We start from the raw sequence: 18060 nt of genomic DNA, 5'->3' as shown, positions 1-18060 counted from the left end.
CCACACTCTGCTACTAAGGTAAGGATGTGGAAGACAGTTTCATGTCACAGCTATACACTATGGCAAGATGGAGCACAGGAACAAGACACAATGTAGTTATACGGCATCAACAAGGTCCCTCACTGGCAAATATTTCAAAGCAGACTGGGGTTTCAAGATGTGCTGTTCAAGCTTTTTTGATTGAGCTTAAAGAAACAGGCAACATTGACAACCGTAACGCAGTGGTCAACCAAGGAAACTTAAGGAAGCCGATGATAGACACATCATGCTTACTTCCCTTCAACATCAGAAGATGTCCAGCATTCCATCAGCACAGAACTGGTGGAAACCAGTGGGACCTAGGTAAACCCATCTACTGTCTGTCTGGAGTAGTCTTGCCAGAAGTGGTCTTCACGGAAGAATTGCAGTCAAAGAGCCATACCTCTGACATGGAAACAAGGCTAAGCAACTTAAAGGGGTTGTAAAGGAAATATTTTTTCCCCTAAATAGCTTCCTTTACCTTAGTGCAGTCCCCCTTCACTTACCTCATTCTTCCATTATGCTTTTAAATGTCCTTATTTCTTCTGAGAAATCCTCACTTCCTGTTCTTCTGTCTGTAACTACACACAGTAATGCAAGGCTTTCTCCCTGGTGTGGAGAAAGCCTCTTGAGGGGGGAGGGGGCGAGCAGGGGGGTCAGGACACTCTCTACTTTGCAGATATAGAAAGGAGCTGTGTGTTAGTGGGCGTCCTGACACTCCTGCTCGCCCCCTTCCCTCTCAAGAGGCTTTCTCCACACCAGGGAGAAAGCCTTGCATTACTGTGTGTAGTTACAGACAGAAGAACAGGAAGTGAGGATTTCTCAGAAGAAATAAGGACATTTAAAAGCAAAATGGAAGGATGAGGTAAGTGAAAAAGGACTGCACTAAGGTAAAGGAAGCTATTTAGGGGAAAAAAAATCCTTTACAACCCCTATGCACGAAAACGTAGGAATTGGGGAGCAGAAAAATGTCAGCAGGTGCTCTGAACTGATGAGTCAAAATGTGAAATATTTGGCTGCAGCAGGAGGCAGTTTGTTTGCAAATTTGGGGATGCATTTCTGTCAGGATCAATGGTATCTTCAATGCTGAGACATAAAGGAAGATACTTATTTATCATGCCATGCCATCAGTGAGGCATGTGATTGGCCTTAAATGTATTCTGCAGCAGCTCAACGACCTCAAACATACAGCCAATGTCATTAGGAACTATCTTAAGAACAAGGGGCCAAATTCTCAAAAACCTGTGTAAATTTAGGTGTGCTGCCTTTGCAATGTATATTACATGCTTGGCACTCAGCAGTGTCTGTTTCTTTAAGACCCTCCATTTTCTTGATGCCTAGAGGCGGGTCTTCTCTGTATGTCTAAGGCTTGCTGGGACATTTCCTGTTTCATTCCAGCTCTAGCTACTGTAGTGACCAGATCCACAAGACATCTTAAAGCTATCACAATTTGCAAACCTGACAAACACCAAAGCCTTTTTACCATATCATATCATATCAAATCACATCACATCTCATCCCATATCATCATACTATTGTACACATTCCTGTTCATTATATCTCAGTAAAGATTGCATCAGTTCAACAACCAGCGCGTCTTTCATTGGGACTTGGTTTATACTTGATGTTAAGCTGTGTACCTAAAGCAGTGTTTCTCAATTCCAGTCCTCAGGCCCCCCCAACAGGTCAGGTTTTCAGGATTTCCCTCAGATGAAAAGGCTGTGGTGATTACTAAGGCAGTGAAACTGATCAAATCACCTGTGCAAAATAATGGAAATCCTGAAAACCTGACCTGTTGGGGGGGCCTGAGGACTGGAATTGAGAAACACTGACCTAAAGCAACACACACAGCCGAGGCATTACAGTAAAAAGGCTTTAAAAAGTTGTCAGAAGCAGTTAAACAGCTTTGAATCGTCCTCAGCAGTAAAAGGACTATTAACTCCTTTCAGCTACGTGGAGTGAAGCTAAAGTGAAACTAATTTCTCTCACTCACTACAACACTGATACTGCCTGTGTCCAGTCATCATCATTATCCACTCTGCCAGCTAAATCAAGATGCAGAACACAGAGAACAACACTCTGACAGTTAACCCTCAATGCTCCTATAAGGAGGATGACACACACAGCTTGCCAAGAATCAAGTCTAGATGCACAACATTGTCTAGAGCATCTAGTCAAACAAATCTGACTTCAGCTAGCGCAGATTCAGCAAGATCTAAGCGTACTAGTTCTAGACATTCAAGCATCACCAGTCTGTCATCGGCTAGCGACAAAGCGACTAAGGCAAGAGCAAAAGCAGAGGCAGCTTGCGCCATGGCTTCTTATGCGGAGCAAGAAGCTGAATTGATGAGAGAAAAAGCAAAAAGTGAATCCGAAGCACTCAAAAAGAAAGCAGAAGTGGAAGCATCTTTACACTTACTCAAACAGCAGAAAAACGCTGCAGCAGCCTTAGCCGAGGCAGAAGTTTTCACAAGGGCTGCCGAAGCTCAGTACGATGGCATAGAAAACCAGACGTCATCCCATAGCGCAATCCAGCGCACCCGTGAGTACGTACAGTCACAAGCAACCATGTACACCGACCAGCAATCCAATGACGCACCTAGGTCTTCATTGACTCCACTAGCAATAAGCAACTTTGATACTACGCAACATTGCAAGGCTGAATCAGGATCCCAGAGTGGGAAGTCAAGTGGTCGCATGCTCAGAGACCAATCTGCCAACCCTCCAAGAGTGCAAACGGATGCTCGCGTACTCCCTCCTCAAGCAAATACAAGTCTGGATTATAGCAGAAAGACTTACAACAGACGAGAACAACCACCTAAACAAAGTGGATTCAGTCAAGCGCCTCATCAGCCTTACCAGCCGCAGCCATACCCTGAGTTTACACCCGAGAAGTATTCGCCAGACGCAACAAGTGCTATAGAAGTGGCAAAATTCCTGATGCACCGTGAGATAGTAGGCGCTGGTCTCATGAAATTCGATGACCGTCCAGAAAACTACTGGGCCTGGAAGTCATCTTTCCTGAGTGGTACCCAAGACTTAAATATGACGGAGAAAGGAAAGCTTGACCAGCTCGTCAGATGGCTAGGACCAGAGTCCACTGAGCAAGCCCAAAGGATCAGATCAGTACATGTTCATGACGCAGCAGCAGGACTTGCAATGGTGTGGCGGAGACTAGAACAATGCTATGGATCACCTGAAGTGATCGAGGATGCTCTGCTGAAAAGGATAGAAAACTATCCAAGAATAACAAGTAAGGATTACCAAAAGCTGAGAGGTTTGGGAGACCTACTCTTAGAAATAGAAGCCGCCAAGTCTAGTGGATATCTGCCAGGTCTCTCATATCAGGATACAGCACGTGGAGTTGAGCCCATAATCGAGAAACTTCCTTACAACTTGCAAGAAAGGTGGGTAGCTCAAGCTTCAAGATACAAGAAAGATCATCGAGTTGCATTTCCACCGTTCGCCTTCTTCGCTGAATTCATAGAAGACCAAGCCGAAATACGCAATGACCCAAGCTTTGCTTTCCTGAACAAGAGAACGGCAAGCTTCCCAAAGGTAGAGCAGAAACCTCCAGGGCTTTACAAAGAACGCAGAGCAACAGTTTCTGTAAGGAAGACAGAAGTTCCGCTTGAATCTGCAGCCAATCAGGAAGACAACACAAGGAAGAAAGTTGAGGAGCCAGACAAAATATGTCCTATCCACAACAAGCCTCATCCACTAAGAAAATGTCGCAGTTTCAGAAGTAAGACATTAGAAGAGCGCAAAGCTTATCTTAAAGACAATCGCATTTGTTTCAGATGCTGCGCTTCAATTCAGCATCTTGCAAAAGACTGTACAAAAACAATACAATGCGCAGAGTGTAACAGTGACAAACACTTGTCAACACTGCACCCAGGACCACCACCATGGAAACAAGAAGTTCCGGCAACTCAAGAAGACCATGGTGGGTAGCAAGGCGAGAGTACAATGCCAGCAGTAACCTCAAAGTGCACTGAGATCTGTACAGAGCAGGGCCGCTCAAGATCATGCTCCAAGATATGCTTAGTCAAGGTGTATCCAGCAGGTTTCAGAGAGAAGGCAATCAAAATGTACACAGTCTTGGATGAACAGAGTAACAGATCTCTGGCAAAAACAGAATTCTTTGACCTCTTCGGTGACAAAGGAAGTCCAACTCCATACACCTTGAAGACTTGTTCTGGAGTTGTAGAGACAATAGGGAGAAGAGCAAATAACTACATGATCGAGTCATTAGATGGAAAGACAAAGGTGACTCTTCCTACCCTCATAGAATGTGATGAGATACCAGACGACAGGTCAGAGATTCCCACACCTGAAGTTGCTCGTCATCACCCACATCTGGTGCGAATAGCAGACCAAATACCAGCACTAGATCCAGATGCTGCAATCACCCTTCTACTCGGGAGAGATATTCTCAGAGTGCACAAAGTCAGAGAACAGTACAATGGGCCACACAATGCACCATTTGCACAACGCCTTGATCTCGGATGGGTCATCGTTGGAGAAGTATGTCTAGACGGACTGCACAAACCAGCAAAGGTAAATGTCTACAGAACACATCTGTTGCAGAATGGTCGTACATCTTGTCTTTGCCCATGTACCAACAGTCTACACATTAAAGAGAGATTAGATAACCCAAAACATCATCGAAGTATACAGAGGTGCATGGAAGACTTAGCCTCAACTGGAAATGCAGATGAACTGGGTTGTAAGGTGTTTGAAAGAACACGAGACGACGACAAGCCAGCACCCTCGGTGGAAGATACCCTCTTCCTTGAGATCATGGACAGAGAAGTCTACAGAGACAAGTCAGGCAGCTGGGTAGCCCCTCTACCCTTCCGGTCACCACGCCATCGCCTTCCTGACAACAGGGTACAAGCAGAGAAACGCTTCAGTTTGTTGCAGCGCACTCTACAAAGAAAGCCAAATATGAAGAAACACTTCCAAGCCTTCATGCAAAAGATTTTTGACAACAAGCAGGCAGAAAGGGCACCACCACTACAAGAGAACCAAGAACACTGGTACTTACCAATATTTGGGGTGTATCATCCTCAGAAACCAGGTCAGATACGTGTAGTATTTGACTCTAGTGCGAAGCACGAAGGCATCTCATTAAATGACGTCCTTCTCAGCGGACCTGACCTGAACAACACACTCCTTGGAGTACTCATCAGGTTCAGAAAAGAACTCGTAGCAGTAACAGCAGATGTACAACAGATGTTCTACTGTTTCTTCGTTCGAGAAGATCACAGAGACTACTTAAGGTTCCTGTGGTATGCAGACAACGACTTTAACAAAGACATCACAGCGTACAGGATGAAGGTACATGTGTTTGGAAACAGCCCTTCCCCAGCTGTAGCTATCTACAATCTGAAACGAGCAGCACAGCAAGGTGAAAGACATGGTCAAGAAGCCAAACAGTTCGTCATGAAGAACTTCTACGTGGACGATGGACTTGCTTCTTTCTCCAGCAACGAAGAAGCTATTAACGTCCTGAAAAGTACAAAAGAAATGTTGGCAGAATCCAACATAAGATTAAACAAGGTAGCTTCCAACAGCTACAGAGTCATGGAAGCATTTCCAATGGAACACGGTGCTAAAGACCTCAAAGACTTAGATCTAGGAACAGAATCACCACCCTTGCAAAGAAGTCTTGGGCTTAGTTGGGACCTAAAGACTGACAGTTTCACCTTCAGGGTCTCCAGAGAAGAGAAACCATTCACAAAAAGAGGCGTCCTATCTACAGTCAACAGTCTTTATGACCCCCTGGGATTCGTAGCACCCATCATCATGCAAGGCAAAGCTCTTTTGAGACAGATCACTACTGAGCAAGAACAAATTGACTGGGACGTACTTCTTCCTGAAGAGAAGCAAATGCAGTGGAAGTTGTGGAAAGACTCATTGTTAGAGCTTGAACAACTCAACATTCCAAGACCGTACGTATTTGTTTCCTTGTCTGCTACAAAGAGGAGAGAATTATGCGTATTCTCTGACGCTTCCACTATGGCTATTGCAGCTGTAACTTACCTTAGGGTAATAGACACTGAGGGACAAAGCCATGTTGGGTTCATCATGGGAAAATCTAAACTAGCTCCCAGACCTGCTCACACTGTCCCACGTCTAGAACTTTGTGCTGCTGTCTTAGCGGTAGAGATGGCAGACATGATTACGACTGAACTGGACATTGAGATCCATGCAGTGAACTTTTATACAGACAGCAAGATTGTGTTAGGATATATTCACAACGCTTCAAAAAGATTTTACACATACGTGACCAACAGAGTGACACGTATCAGAAAGTCTACAAGTCCAGATCAGTGGCATCACATCAGCACAGACAAGAACCCAGCTGATCATGGGACAAGATTGGTGTCAGCCGCTGTACTCAAGCAAACTAACTGGTTCGTAGGTCCATCGTTTCTTGGTAAGCCAGAAACCAAAGAGACTACTCAGGTAGAGACCTTTCAGCTCATAGAACCAGATCAAGACAAAGAGGTAAGACCTCAAGTTGCAGTTTGTAAGACTTTAGTTACCAGAGACAGTCTGGGCGCCCATAGATTTGAAAGGTTTTCCAGTTGGAAGTCTTTAACCCGTGCAATCGGAAAACTTATCTGTCTAGCTAGATACTCCTGCAGAGCTACTAATACTGATCAGCATAGCAACGACCATCTTGAACAAGCTATGGTCGCGATCATCAAATGCATCCAGCAGGAAGTCTTTAAAGAAGAAATTCAAAGCCTTCTGAAAAAGGAAGAGATTTCTCGACTCAGTTCGCTCAAGAAGTTGAACCCTATCCTCGACGAAAACGGAGTACTAAGAATTGGAGGTCGTTTGTCGGCAGCGGATATGACTATCCAAGAGAGACATCCCTTCATCATACCTAAGAATCATCACATCGCTCTTCTTCTGGTAAGACACTATCATGAGCAAGTTGCACATCAAGGACGACACTTCACTGAAGGAGCAGTACGGTCAGCAGGATTGTGGATCATAGGAGGTAAGAGACTAGTCTCCAGCGTGATCAGCAAATGCGTTACCTGTAAGAAGATTAGAGGGAAACTTGAGGTTCAGAAGATGTCAAACTTACCTGCAGACAGACTTGCTTCAGATCCTCCGTTCACTCACGTAGGTCTAGACGTTTTTGGACCATGGAACATCTCTTCTCGCAAGACCAGAGGAGGCAGTGCCGAAAGTAAACGTTGGGCTGTTCTGTTCTCTTGCCTGAGTACTAGAGCAGTTCATATTGAAGTGATTGAATCTTTATCCACTTCAAGTTTCATCAATGCCTTGAGAAGATTCTTCTCTATCAGAGGACCAGTGAAATTGATTCGTTCAGACCGTGGCACAAACTTTATTGGGGCCTGCAAGGAGTTGAAGATCATCTCTACAGACTCTGAAACAGGTTCCTATCTTCAAGATCAAGGATGCACTTGGACTTTTAATCCTCCACACGCATCGCATATGGGAGGAGCCTGGGAGAGGATGATTGGAGTAGCTCGTCGTATTCTGGATGCCATGCTCCTGAAGGTTGGGTCTACTCGCCTCACTCATGAAGCTTTGACTACACTAATGGCTGAAGTCGTGGCCATTATGAACGCCAGACCTTTGGTTCCAGTGTCTACAGATCCGGAGATGCCGTCAGTCTTGACACCCGCAATGCTGCTGACCCAGAAGATGGAACCAGTGACAGCTCCCTCAGGAGACTTTGACCTCAAGGACTTGTACACCAAGCAATGGAGACAAGTTCAAAGTCTTGCGGACATTTTCTGGAAGAGGTGGAGACAGGAATACCTGGTGACACTCCAGCAACGCAAGAAATGGCAAGATGACAAACCCAACTTACAAGTTGGAGACATTGTCTTATTAAAAGACACTCAGGCCCACAGGAACGAATGGCCTATTGGACTCATTGTGGGGACTGATCCTAGTAGTGATGCTAGAGTTAGAAAGGTTGAAGTTAGAATTGTTAGACAGGGCATTCCCAAGGTGTATGCTAGGCCAATTTCCGAAGTAGTTTTACTTCTGTCCAAAGGTTAGTGGCATAACAAAAGGTATGCCAGGTGGGGAGTGTGCTGCCTTTGCAATGTATATTACATGCTTGGCACTCAGCAGTGTCTGTTTCTTTAAGACCCTCCATTTTCTTGATGCCTAGAGGCGGGTCTTCTCTGTATGTCTAAGGCTTGCTGGGACATTTCCTGTTTCATTCCAGCTCTAGCTACTGTAGTGACCAGATCCACAAGACATCTTAAAGCTATCACAATTTGCAAACCTGACGAACACCAAAGCCTTTTTACCATATCATATCATATCAAATCACATCACATCTCATCCCATATCATCATACTATTGTACACATTCCTGTTCATTATATCTCAGTAAAGATTGCATCAGTTCAACAACCAGCGCGTCTTTCATTGGGACTTGGTTTATACTTGATGTTAAGCTGTGTACCTAAAGCAACACACACAGCCGAGGCATTAAATTAGGATTATCTAACTTATGTCAATTAAGTTACGGCGCCCTAAGTTGGTGTCGTAAGTACCGTATTCTCAGCGCATTTGCGTTCAAAATTGCGCCATCCCTAACCTAAGTTTCAATGCGTAAGGCGTGGTTATGGCAAGTGGGAATGAAGTGGGCGTGCCTCATTGTAATGAGCCGTGACCCCATGCAAATGAAGTGCCGGCCGTACTGCGCATGCGCGCACGAATCTGGACCTCACTGCGCATGTGCAGAACTTTGGTCATCGCAATCAGTGAGATAGGTAAAAGGCCAAGCGTACTTAGTTTGAAGATCGCCCTGTGTCTAAATAGCCCCAGTCAAACAGACTTCTATTGCAAAAGTATTTCCCTGTGTTCCCTTCCTAAAGCAAGTTGCTTCTGCTTTGAACGTTTGTCAGTGTTTGTTGGTGAGATTTGTTTGTGAGAAAAGTGTTTGTGGAGTTGGAGGGTATAGTTGGTGTTTGTTTTTGCTAATTTGTTCTTTGTTTTCATTGTTTGCCTGTTTGTTTTTGATAAGTGTTTCTTTTTTGGTGTGTGATTGTTTTTTGTTTTCCTTTTTTGCCTGTTTGTTTTTGAATTTATAGTAGCTGTCTGTATTTTATTTTTTTTTGCTTGTTTTTATTTTCTTTGTTGTGTGTGTGTATTGTTGTTTGTTTTTTGGGTGAGTTCCCTGTTGCTGGGTGTTGTCTGTCATGGCTCCCAAGCGCAGGAAGCTTAATTTTACCCTGGCAGAGAAGCATATACTTGCTCAGGGCATCATTAAATATGGGCGATTTCTCCATGGCCCTGAGAGCCACAACACCACCCCGGCCAGGAGGAAGGAGATCCTTAAAAATATTACCGATCGGATCAATGCGGCGGGGGGGGGGGGAGACCAGGACCATCGCTGGAGTTCAAAAAAAAATAAATGACTTGAGCGTGTCCCGGAACAAGCTGGCAACGCTGCATGCCCATACCAGGGGCACTGGAGGAGGGGGACCCTGCCCAGTCAGGATGAGTGAGGAGGAATGGGCAGTGGCCCAGTGTTTCCACCCACAGCAGGTGGTGGGCCTGCCTGGCTTTGACAATGATCCTCTTATGAGGACAGGTAATTTTTTTGAATTTCTATCTGGTGATTAGCATGTGTGGGTGGGGGAAGGGAAGATGTGCCAAGTGTGTGGATCCAACAACCTGTGATTGTTTTGTGTCCTCCCCAGATGGCCAGGAGGTTGCAGCCCCATCAGCCCAGGAGGTGGCAGCCCCATCAGCCCAGGAGGTGGCAGCCCCATCAGGGCAGGAGGTGGCAGCCCCATCAGGGCAGGAGGTGGCAGCCCCATCAGGTCAGGAGGTGGCAGCCCCATCAGGTCAGGAGGTGGCAGCCCCATCAGGGCAGGAGGTTGCTGGCCCATCAGGGCAGGCTGCTGCACCACCCCCAAGACAGGCTGATGCAGAGTCCCAAGAAGGGCAGGATTCGCCATGGGAGGGGAGTGCCCACAACTCCCCTAATTTGGATGTTGAGTGGGAGGAGGATGAGGGGGATGAAGATGACAATATTGAGATTGGGCAGCAAATCATGATGGGCCAAGATATGACCTTTGACTCATCCCCTGAGGGAACCCCACAGGCGCCCAGCAGTCAGGCCACCATCATGGGTCGCCCCTTCCAACCCTCCTCCAACATGCAGCAGCACCCATGGCTCACTCCAACTCCTCCTCCAAGGCCACAAGCCTCAGGGGCAAGTAGGAGGCCGACCCCGGAAAACAGGGGGGGGGGTTGGTGCGTCTGCCGGTCAGTCTGTTGAGGGACAATGTCCGGCAGACCCGCAGTCTGTCTGCAATCCAAAAAACTATGACCAAGGTGTAGCACAGCCTGGGTGCAATGAGGGAGTCACTGGGTGAGGTGGCCACCAACTCAGTGGGGGTCATCACGTGTTTGTGGGACCTGAAAAACGCAACAACAGGCGTGGCCCAGGAGGTGACTTCCCTCACCCAGGCTGTGCAGGCCAATACCCGGGCTGGCCAGGCTAATACGGCTGACATTACTTCCTGTCTGACAAGGATAGCCGTTGCCTTGGAGGGAAGGCCAGCAGAAGGACAGACACCAGGGGAGGCTCCTTCTTCCCCTGCACAGACCCCCCCCCCCTGAAAATACTCCCTCCCCTGCACAGACCCCCCCCCCGTGAAGATCCCCCAGTCGGCCGTGGCCGTCCCCGTGGCCGTGCCCGTGCCCGTGGCCGTGGGCAGCCCAGAAGGAGCACTCGGCAACATCCTTAAGTTGCAGGGGTACTTTTGATTTTTTTTTTTTTTTTTTTTTGCTACTGTACTTATGATTTGATTTATGTGTGTGAATGATGTGTGAATGTGGGGGGGTGGCATTCCTGAAAACATAAGGGTGTCACCCTCAGTTTTGGTGGAGTATGGATCCCCAGGACCAGGGAGAAGTCATCCTAGGTTCCTGAATGGTGTATGAATGCACAGTGACATAATTGGAGCCGTGGCGGGGCGTTACTGCTCCCAAGTACCAAAGGGGGGGGGGGGGTACTTGGATCTAATCCAATTCGATGTGCATGTGATGTGTCTGTGCTAGGGACCACAGTGACGTGCATTCATGCATTCTCATTGTGAGATAATTAATGTGCGTTTTGTACCAAAAAAAAAAAACATTCTCATTGTCATATAAGTAATGTGCATTTTATGTGCAAAGAAAATGTTTAAAGGTCACATAATCTCTGTGATTTATTCTGGGCAAAGCAAAAAAATAAAGATAATTAGGGTCCATTTACTGGGCAAAGATGCCTTCAGCCAGTTGTCTCCTTATAACCTGGCCCTCAGCAGTCCGGGTAGAGGGGTTTGGGGGGGGGGATTGCCTGGGTGGGGGGTTAGGTCAGGACATATATCAACATGCAGGCCCCTTCTCACAGCAAAATTATGGAGGATGCAACATGCCCCAATAATTTGGCAGACAAAGTCTGGGGAATACAAGAGTGTACCCCCAGTCTTGTCAAGGCATCTAAATCTGGACTTGAGAAGGCCAAATGTCCGCTCTACTATTGCCCGGGTCTGGATGTGCACCTCGTTGAATTTGCGTTCTCCGGGTGTTTGGGGGTTCCTAAAGGGGGTCATCAGGTGGGGTCCCAACGCATATCCAGAGTCACCTGTAAGGGAAAAGACAGGAGGATATTAGTCATGCATGTGCCCCTTGTGATGTCTGCATCACGGGGGGGGCATACCTGACACCAATGTCACTCACCAATCAGCCAGCTGTCTCCATACACATTCTGCTCCAAGTCTTGGTAGATCTTGGTCTGCCGTAGGATGTAACTGTCGTGGCACGACCCTGGAAACTTGGCACAAACGTGCCAGATGAGGCCATGGGCATCTACGATCACCTGGACATTGATCGAATGCCAGCCTTTCCTGTTTCTGAACAGGTGTTCAGTTTCATGGGGGGCCTGTAGTGCCACATGGGTGCAGTCTATCGCCCCGATGGTCCTTGGGAAGCCAGCAATGCTGTAGAAGTCTGTCATGGCTTGCAGACGCTGCTCCTCCTGGGTGGGCATCACAAACTGGTTGGTCATGCGCCGCAGTATGGCAGGGACCACCTGATGGACACATTTGCTCATTGTTGACTGCACCATCCCAGCCAGACCTCCAGATGCACGCTGGAATGAGCCACTGGCTAAAAAATGGAGGGTTGCCATCACTTTATGAAGAGGTGTCAGGGCATGGGAGCGTCTGGTTGGGGTGATAAGATCCTCATGAAGAAGTTGGGTGATCTCCAGGATGGCTTCCCTATCGAACCTGTAGTTGCCATACACCTCATAATCTGGCATTTGCAAAAGATCACGCCGTGGACGATAAACTCTCACCTGTGCCCTCATCCTCCTCCTCTGTGCCCTCATCCTCCTCCTCTGTGCCCTCCTCCTCCTTTGTGCCTGTAAGGCAGCAAGTGCCGTCAGAATCATAGCTGGCCCTGGCATTTTTACACAAAGATCCTTCTCAACTATAGCTCTAAGCTCTAGTCACTACCTACAGCAAACCCTTCCACAGCATGTGTAAAATTAGGGCTGGTTTTATAATGTGTAAATTTAGTCAGAAAAACTAACAGGTGCGCACAGGGCGGAAAATACGGCGCACACACTTAATTTTGAGAATCGCCCTAACTCCCTCATTTGCATCTTTGCCTATCAAAAACAGCGGCGAGCCTAGCGTAATTTGCTCCCGGGGATGTGCAGGTGTAACTAATTTAAGTACGGCTGAAAATACGGAAATCTTTGCTTAACTCGTTTTGACGATCGTGCGCAAATATACGCGCCGTGTAAATTTAGAAAACTTGAGTTAAGTCTGCGTATCTCTTTTGAGAATTTGGCCCAGGGATTCCTGGAAGTGCTGGCTTACAGAGACCCGATCTCAACATCATGGAGTCTGTTTGGGATTACATGAAGAGACAGATGAATTTGAGGCAGCCTACTGTACATCCATAAAAAGATCTGTGGTTAGTTCTCCAAGAAGTTTGGAGCAACCTACCTGCCGAGTTCCTTCAGAAACTGTGTGCAAGTGTTTCTGAATGAATTGATGCCGTTTTGAAGGCAAAGGGTAGTCACACCAAATATTGATTTGATTTAGATTTCTCTTCCGTTAATTTACTTTCCATTTTTTTAATTGATAAAAAATAAACTATTAACACTTCTATTTCTGAAAGCATTCTTAATTTACAGCATTTTTTAAATATACTGTACTATGGGCCATATTCTCGAAAAATATCCGCCTGCTGCGCTTAGGGCACTTACACTCCGCTGTCCCAACTTACTGGAGCAGGTGCTGTATTCCCCATACACTTGCTCCATAAGTTGGGACAGCGGAGTGTAAGTGTCCCGGCGTAGCCTGGCGGATCTACAAGGGGTCGTCTTCTATTCAAATGAAGCGCGCCCCCGATGCGAAAGAACTGGGCATGCGCCGGGCTGCAAAAAGCCCAGTGCGCATGCTCCAGTTCTCGGCGGAAAACGTCAATGACGCCGACATGTGCGTCATTGACGTAAAGTCGTATTCAAGAACGACTTACGTAAACGACGTACTCGACGAAAAAACACGACGGGGACCCGACGCCATCCGTAACATGGCCTACGCGAGACTTGCGGAAATTTAATCCTCCATATAGCAGGACTAAATTTCCGCTTACGCAAACGACGTTAGCGACGGTTACGCGACGCGAACTCGTTCGGGAATTGGCGTAGAAGGATCATTTGCATATGCAAATGACTCCTTCATGTAAATGCCATCTAGCGGCGGCCGGCGTCATTGCATTTAAGATCCGCCAGTGTAAGTGACTTACAGATGGCGGATCTTAAGTGTATCTATGCAAAAATTATTCTGAGAATCAGGAGCATAGATACACTGGCCAAAAAAGTTAGTTACGATGGAGTATCTGACTTACTCCATCGTAACTTCACTGAGAATATGGCCCTATATGTTTTTATTTCTGTTTGTGATCCCATTGATGAGCTTTTCCTTCACATTCCTCTGTTGTGACGCCCGTGCAAGAAATTAGAGCTTTTGTCCTTGCTGGAGAGATTACATGATTCTCACCAGCACACCATATACAGTATTTGATGAAGACTGGATTTATTTTAACCGACAGTCGTCAAAGACAGTTAAGTGTTTTTAGAATGTGTAGGGCCCCTCTATTAAAGCTCCTTTTATCATGCAAATATGGAGTGTAAACTAGAAATGTGGACTGTTCTACTACAACAGATGTGCAAGTATGGAAGTACATCTATCAAATGTACATAATCCTTCTGTACCTGAGACATTTTTCTCATTTTTAAAAAACAAATGTTTTTAAAATTAATTTAAAAACACTTACTTGCATAGGCCAGAGAATATACCGGACATCTCCACTTGCTCCTTCTTTGCTAAACATCTCTTCTGTTCCTCCGGTTGTAAAGGAGAGAAGTGCCTTTTTATCCTGTCGAGCAAATAAGGAAGATTGTATATCTTCAATGGGAGGAAGCCATGTGAACTTCTACTCATTTACTTTACTTAGTCTACAATCCTATTTTCTAACATTCTAGGAACTTCTACAGAAAAAAAACAGGACACACAGTAGTAAAACCACTGTGCCATCCATAGGCGTGCGCACAGGGTGTGCCTGGGCACACCCTAATCACCCTGTGCTGGGCAGATTCCCCTTGCTGCTGCAGAGAAAGGGACTGAGGAATCTCTGTCCCCAGTCTCTTTGTCTCAAAAGTGAGACATCAGGGGTCTGTTTGGACCCTTGATATTTCACCAAAGCCCCCCAATGGGGCACCTAAAAAAATTGTAATAAAATATACATTATTGCATAAACATATTATAAAAAAATAATACAATTGTAAAATGTAATTAAAAAATAAACTACTGACACCAACCTCTGCCCTACTGACATCTTCCAGTGCTCTACCAATGCTTTCCATTGCCCTATATATTTATACACATACATGCATGTGGGTTTGAGCTTTGGGGTGCACAGCCTAATGCAATAGGCTGGGCACACCTATGGTGCCATCCGTGTTGCATTGAACACCATGATACAGTATGTACTTTGACCTTTGTAAGCCAATGATGATTCAGCACACATAACACTTGGTTCACAATTTCTTCAATGGTGAAACCTTGGGATAGTGGTGAAAGTGGTAAACATAGTGGTTTACATGAGTACAGGGGGATACTCACTGCTTTGACAGGTTGTACACTCCACCTGTGTCCTCCCAGCCACAGGAAAATGCTGAGTTCTTATGCTATGCCTATATACATTCATGTGCATGAGGCCTAAGTTTCCTAAAAACCGAATAAATTCGACAAAAAACGTTTTCAGGGAGTTATGGACTTCAAGTATTGCTGCATTTAGGCAACAATAAAAATCTATTCAAAATGGAAAATAATTACTTATGTAGAACAAAATGTTTAAATAACCCCTTTAGTAAACAGAGTAGTTTGAGAACATTGGATGCAAATAACGTGTTTCCAAACCAACAACTGGTTGTGCTCTCCTGTGTGTCCATATACAGTACTATGCCGTGCAGTAATATCCACCTTCAAGAGTCCAGTATCATAGCAGCCTGGGAAGTCAAAGGCAAACCCTTGTACAAAGACGCGATCTATCCAGCCCTTCATGATAGCAGGAAAGCTGAACCAGTACAAAGGAAACTAAAAGAAAAAAGAAAAACATTATTATAGTATTCTATTGTGTGTGTGTGTATATATATATATATATATATATATATATATATATACACACACACACAGTATCTTGCAAATGCGAGTACACCTCTCACATTTTTGTAAATATTTTATTATATCTTTTCATGTGACAACACTGAAGAAATAACAACTTGCTACAATGTAAAGTAGTGATTGTACAGCTTGTATAACAGTGTAAATTTGCTGTCCCCTCAAAATAACTCAACACACAGCCATTAATGTCCAAACCTATGGCAACAAAAGTGAGTAAGTACACCCTTAAGTGAAAATGTCCAAATTGGGCCCAAAGTGTCAATATTTTGTGTGGCCACCATTATTTTCCAACACTGTCTTAACCCTCTTGGGCATGGAGTTTACCAGAGCTTCACAGGTTTCCACAGGAGTCCTCTTCCACTCCTCCATGACGACATCACAGAGCCGGTGGATGTTAGAGCCTTTTGCGCTCCCCCACCTTCTGTTAGAGTATACCCCACAGATGCTCAATAGGGTTTAAGTCTGGAGACATGTTTAGCCAGTCCATCACCTTTACCCTCAGCTTCTTTAGTAAGACAATGGTCATCTTGGAGGTGTGTTTGGGGTCATTATAATGTTGGCATAGTCTCCAACGGGAAGGATCGAGCTTGGCTTCAGTATGTCACAGTAAATGTTGGCATTCATGGTTCCCTCAATGAACTGTAGCTCCCCAGTGCCGGCAGCACTCATGCAGCACCAGACCATGACACTCCCACCACCATGCTTGACTGTAGGCAAGACACACTTGTCTTTGTACTCCTCACCTGGTTGCCGCCACACTTGACACCATCTGAATCAAATAAGTTTATCTTGGTCCCATCAGACCACGGGACATGGTTCCAGTAATCCATGTCCTTAGTCTGCTTGTCTTCAGCAAACTGCTTGCAGGCTTTCTTATGCATCATCTTCAGAAGAGGCTTCCTTCTGGGACGACAGCCATGCAGACCAATTTGATGCAGTGTGGGGCATATGGTCTGAGCACTGACAAGCTGACCCCCGCCCCTTCAACCTCTGCAGCAATGCTTGCAGCACTCATACGTCTATTTCCCAAAGACACTGAGCATGTGCACTCATCTTCTTTGGTCCACCATGGCGAGGCTTGTTCTGAGTGGAACCTGTCCTGTTAAATCGCTGTATGGTCTTGGCCACCATGCTGCAGCTCAGTTTCTGGATCTTGGCAATCTTCTCATAGCATATGCCATCTTTATGTAGAGCAACAATTATTTTTGTCAGATCCTCAGAGAGTTCTTTGCCACGAGGTGCCATGTTGAACTTCCAGTGACCAGTAGGAGAGAGTGAGAGTGATAACACCAAATTTAACACACCTGTTCCCCATTCACACCTGAGACTTTGTAACACTAACGAGTCACATGACACCAGGGAGGGAAAATGCCTAATTGGGCCCAATTTGGATATTTTCACTTAGGGGTGTATTTTCATTTGTTGCCAGCGGTTCAGACATTAATGGCTGTGTATAAAAATAGATTACGCAATAATGTGAATATAAAAATATGTGATTGTAAGTAAGCTGCTGTCACTTTAAGTGATTCAACTTTCATCTCTAAAGCAATATTAATACAAAATGCAGTGCTACGCTACTAATCCTCAGAACAATATAATTAAAAAATATTGTGTATATTCAAAATAAATGTGTATTACCAAAAAAAACAAAAAAAAAAAAACAGTATAAATATATGTCTCAAAAGTTCATGCATAAAGTGACTGATTGAAGAAAATCCAGCCGTATTCTACCCCAAGTGCAGATAAAGGTAATTGCTCTCTGCCACTGGTATCACAAGCCGCTGACCTCATAGACAAGTAAAATCAGCAGTTGTCCCCTGGTACAGAGCTGCAAGTTGTATATAGGGGGTGTAGCCAAACTGAGTCACTAATGGGCTAAGGACTATTAAGTCATTGGTAATTAAAAGAGTACTCTTTACCAAACATGAAAACATTAGGTCAATGGCCAATTGCATTCAGAAGCATGGCTATACTGTATTTTAGTCGTACATATATGCATATGTTAACTTATAAAAGTGAACAAAAATATTTTTGTAAGCCTCAGCTAAGATACCTGAAAGATGACCAAGTCAGCTTTATGAACCTTTCTCTGCTCCTCAAGAATGTCCTCACATAAATAACCTTTCTTGAATGCTTCCTTGGTTTCTATTCCATAGCTAAAGTGTTGAGGATTGCACAGGTCTCCTAGAAAAACAGATATAAAAAAATTGAGTCATGTATATCTTGAAAGCAACTCTAAAAAAAGCAAGTAGCAAGGGTACAAGGGCAGAAAG

At 45.2% G+C, this 18060-nt stretch overlaps 1 protein-coding gene across 1 annotated transcript in view; it reads right to left on the bottom strand.

Moving 5' to 3' along the window:
- The window catches only part of NQO2 (N-ribosyldihydronicotinamide:quinone reductase 2), a 69744-nt gene that overhangs the window by 10523 nt on the left and 41161 nt on the right, over nt 1-18060 (bottom strand). The window contains exons 3-5 of the mRNA XM_040353637.1: nt 17841-17971; nt 15587-15700; nt 14379-14480 (exon numbers count right to left, since the gene is read on the bottom strand). Coding sequence (XP_040209571.1) covers nt 14379-14480; nt 15587-15700; nt 17841-17971 — 347 coding nt within the window. The remainder of the gene's footprint in view (nt 1-14378; nt 14481-15586; nt 15701-17840; nt 17972-18060) is intronic.

The sequence above is a fragment of the Rana temporaria genome, chromosome 5 (genome assembly GCF_905171775.1).
Source record: "Rana temporaria chromosome 5, aRanTem1.1, whole genome shotgun sequence".
Classification (NCBI taxonomy): domain Eukaryota; kingdom Metazoa; phylum Chordata; class Amphibia; order Anura; family Ranidae; genus Rana; species Rana temporaria.
This window is presented reverse-complemented; position numbering and strand designations above follow the sequence as displayed.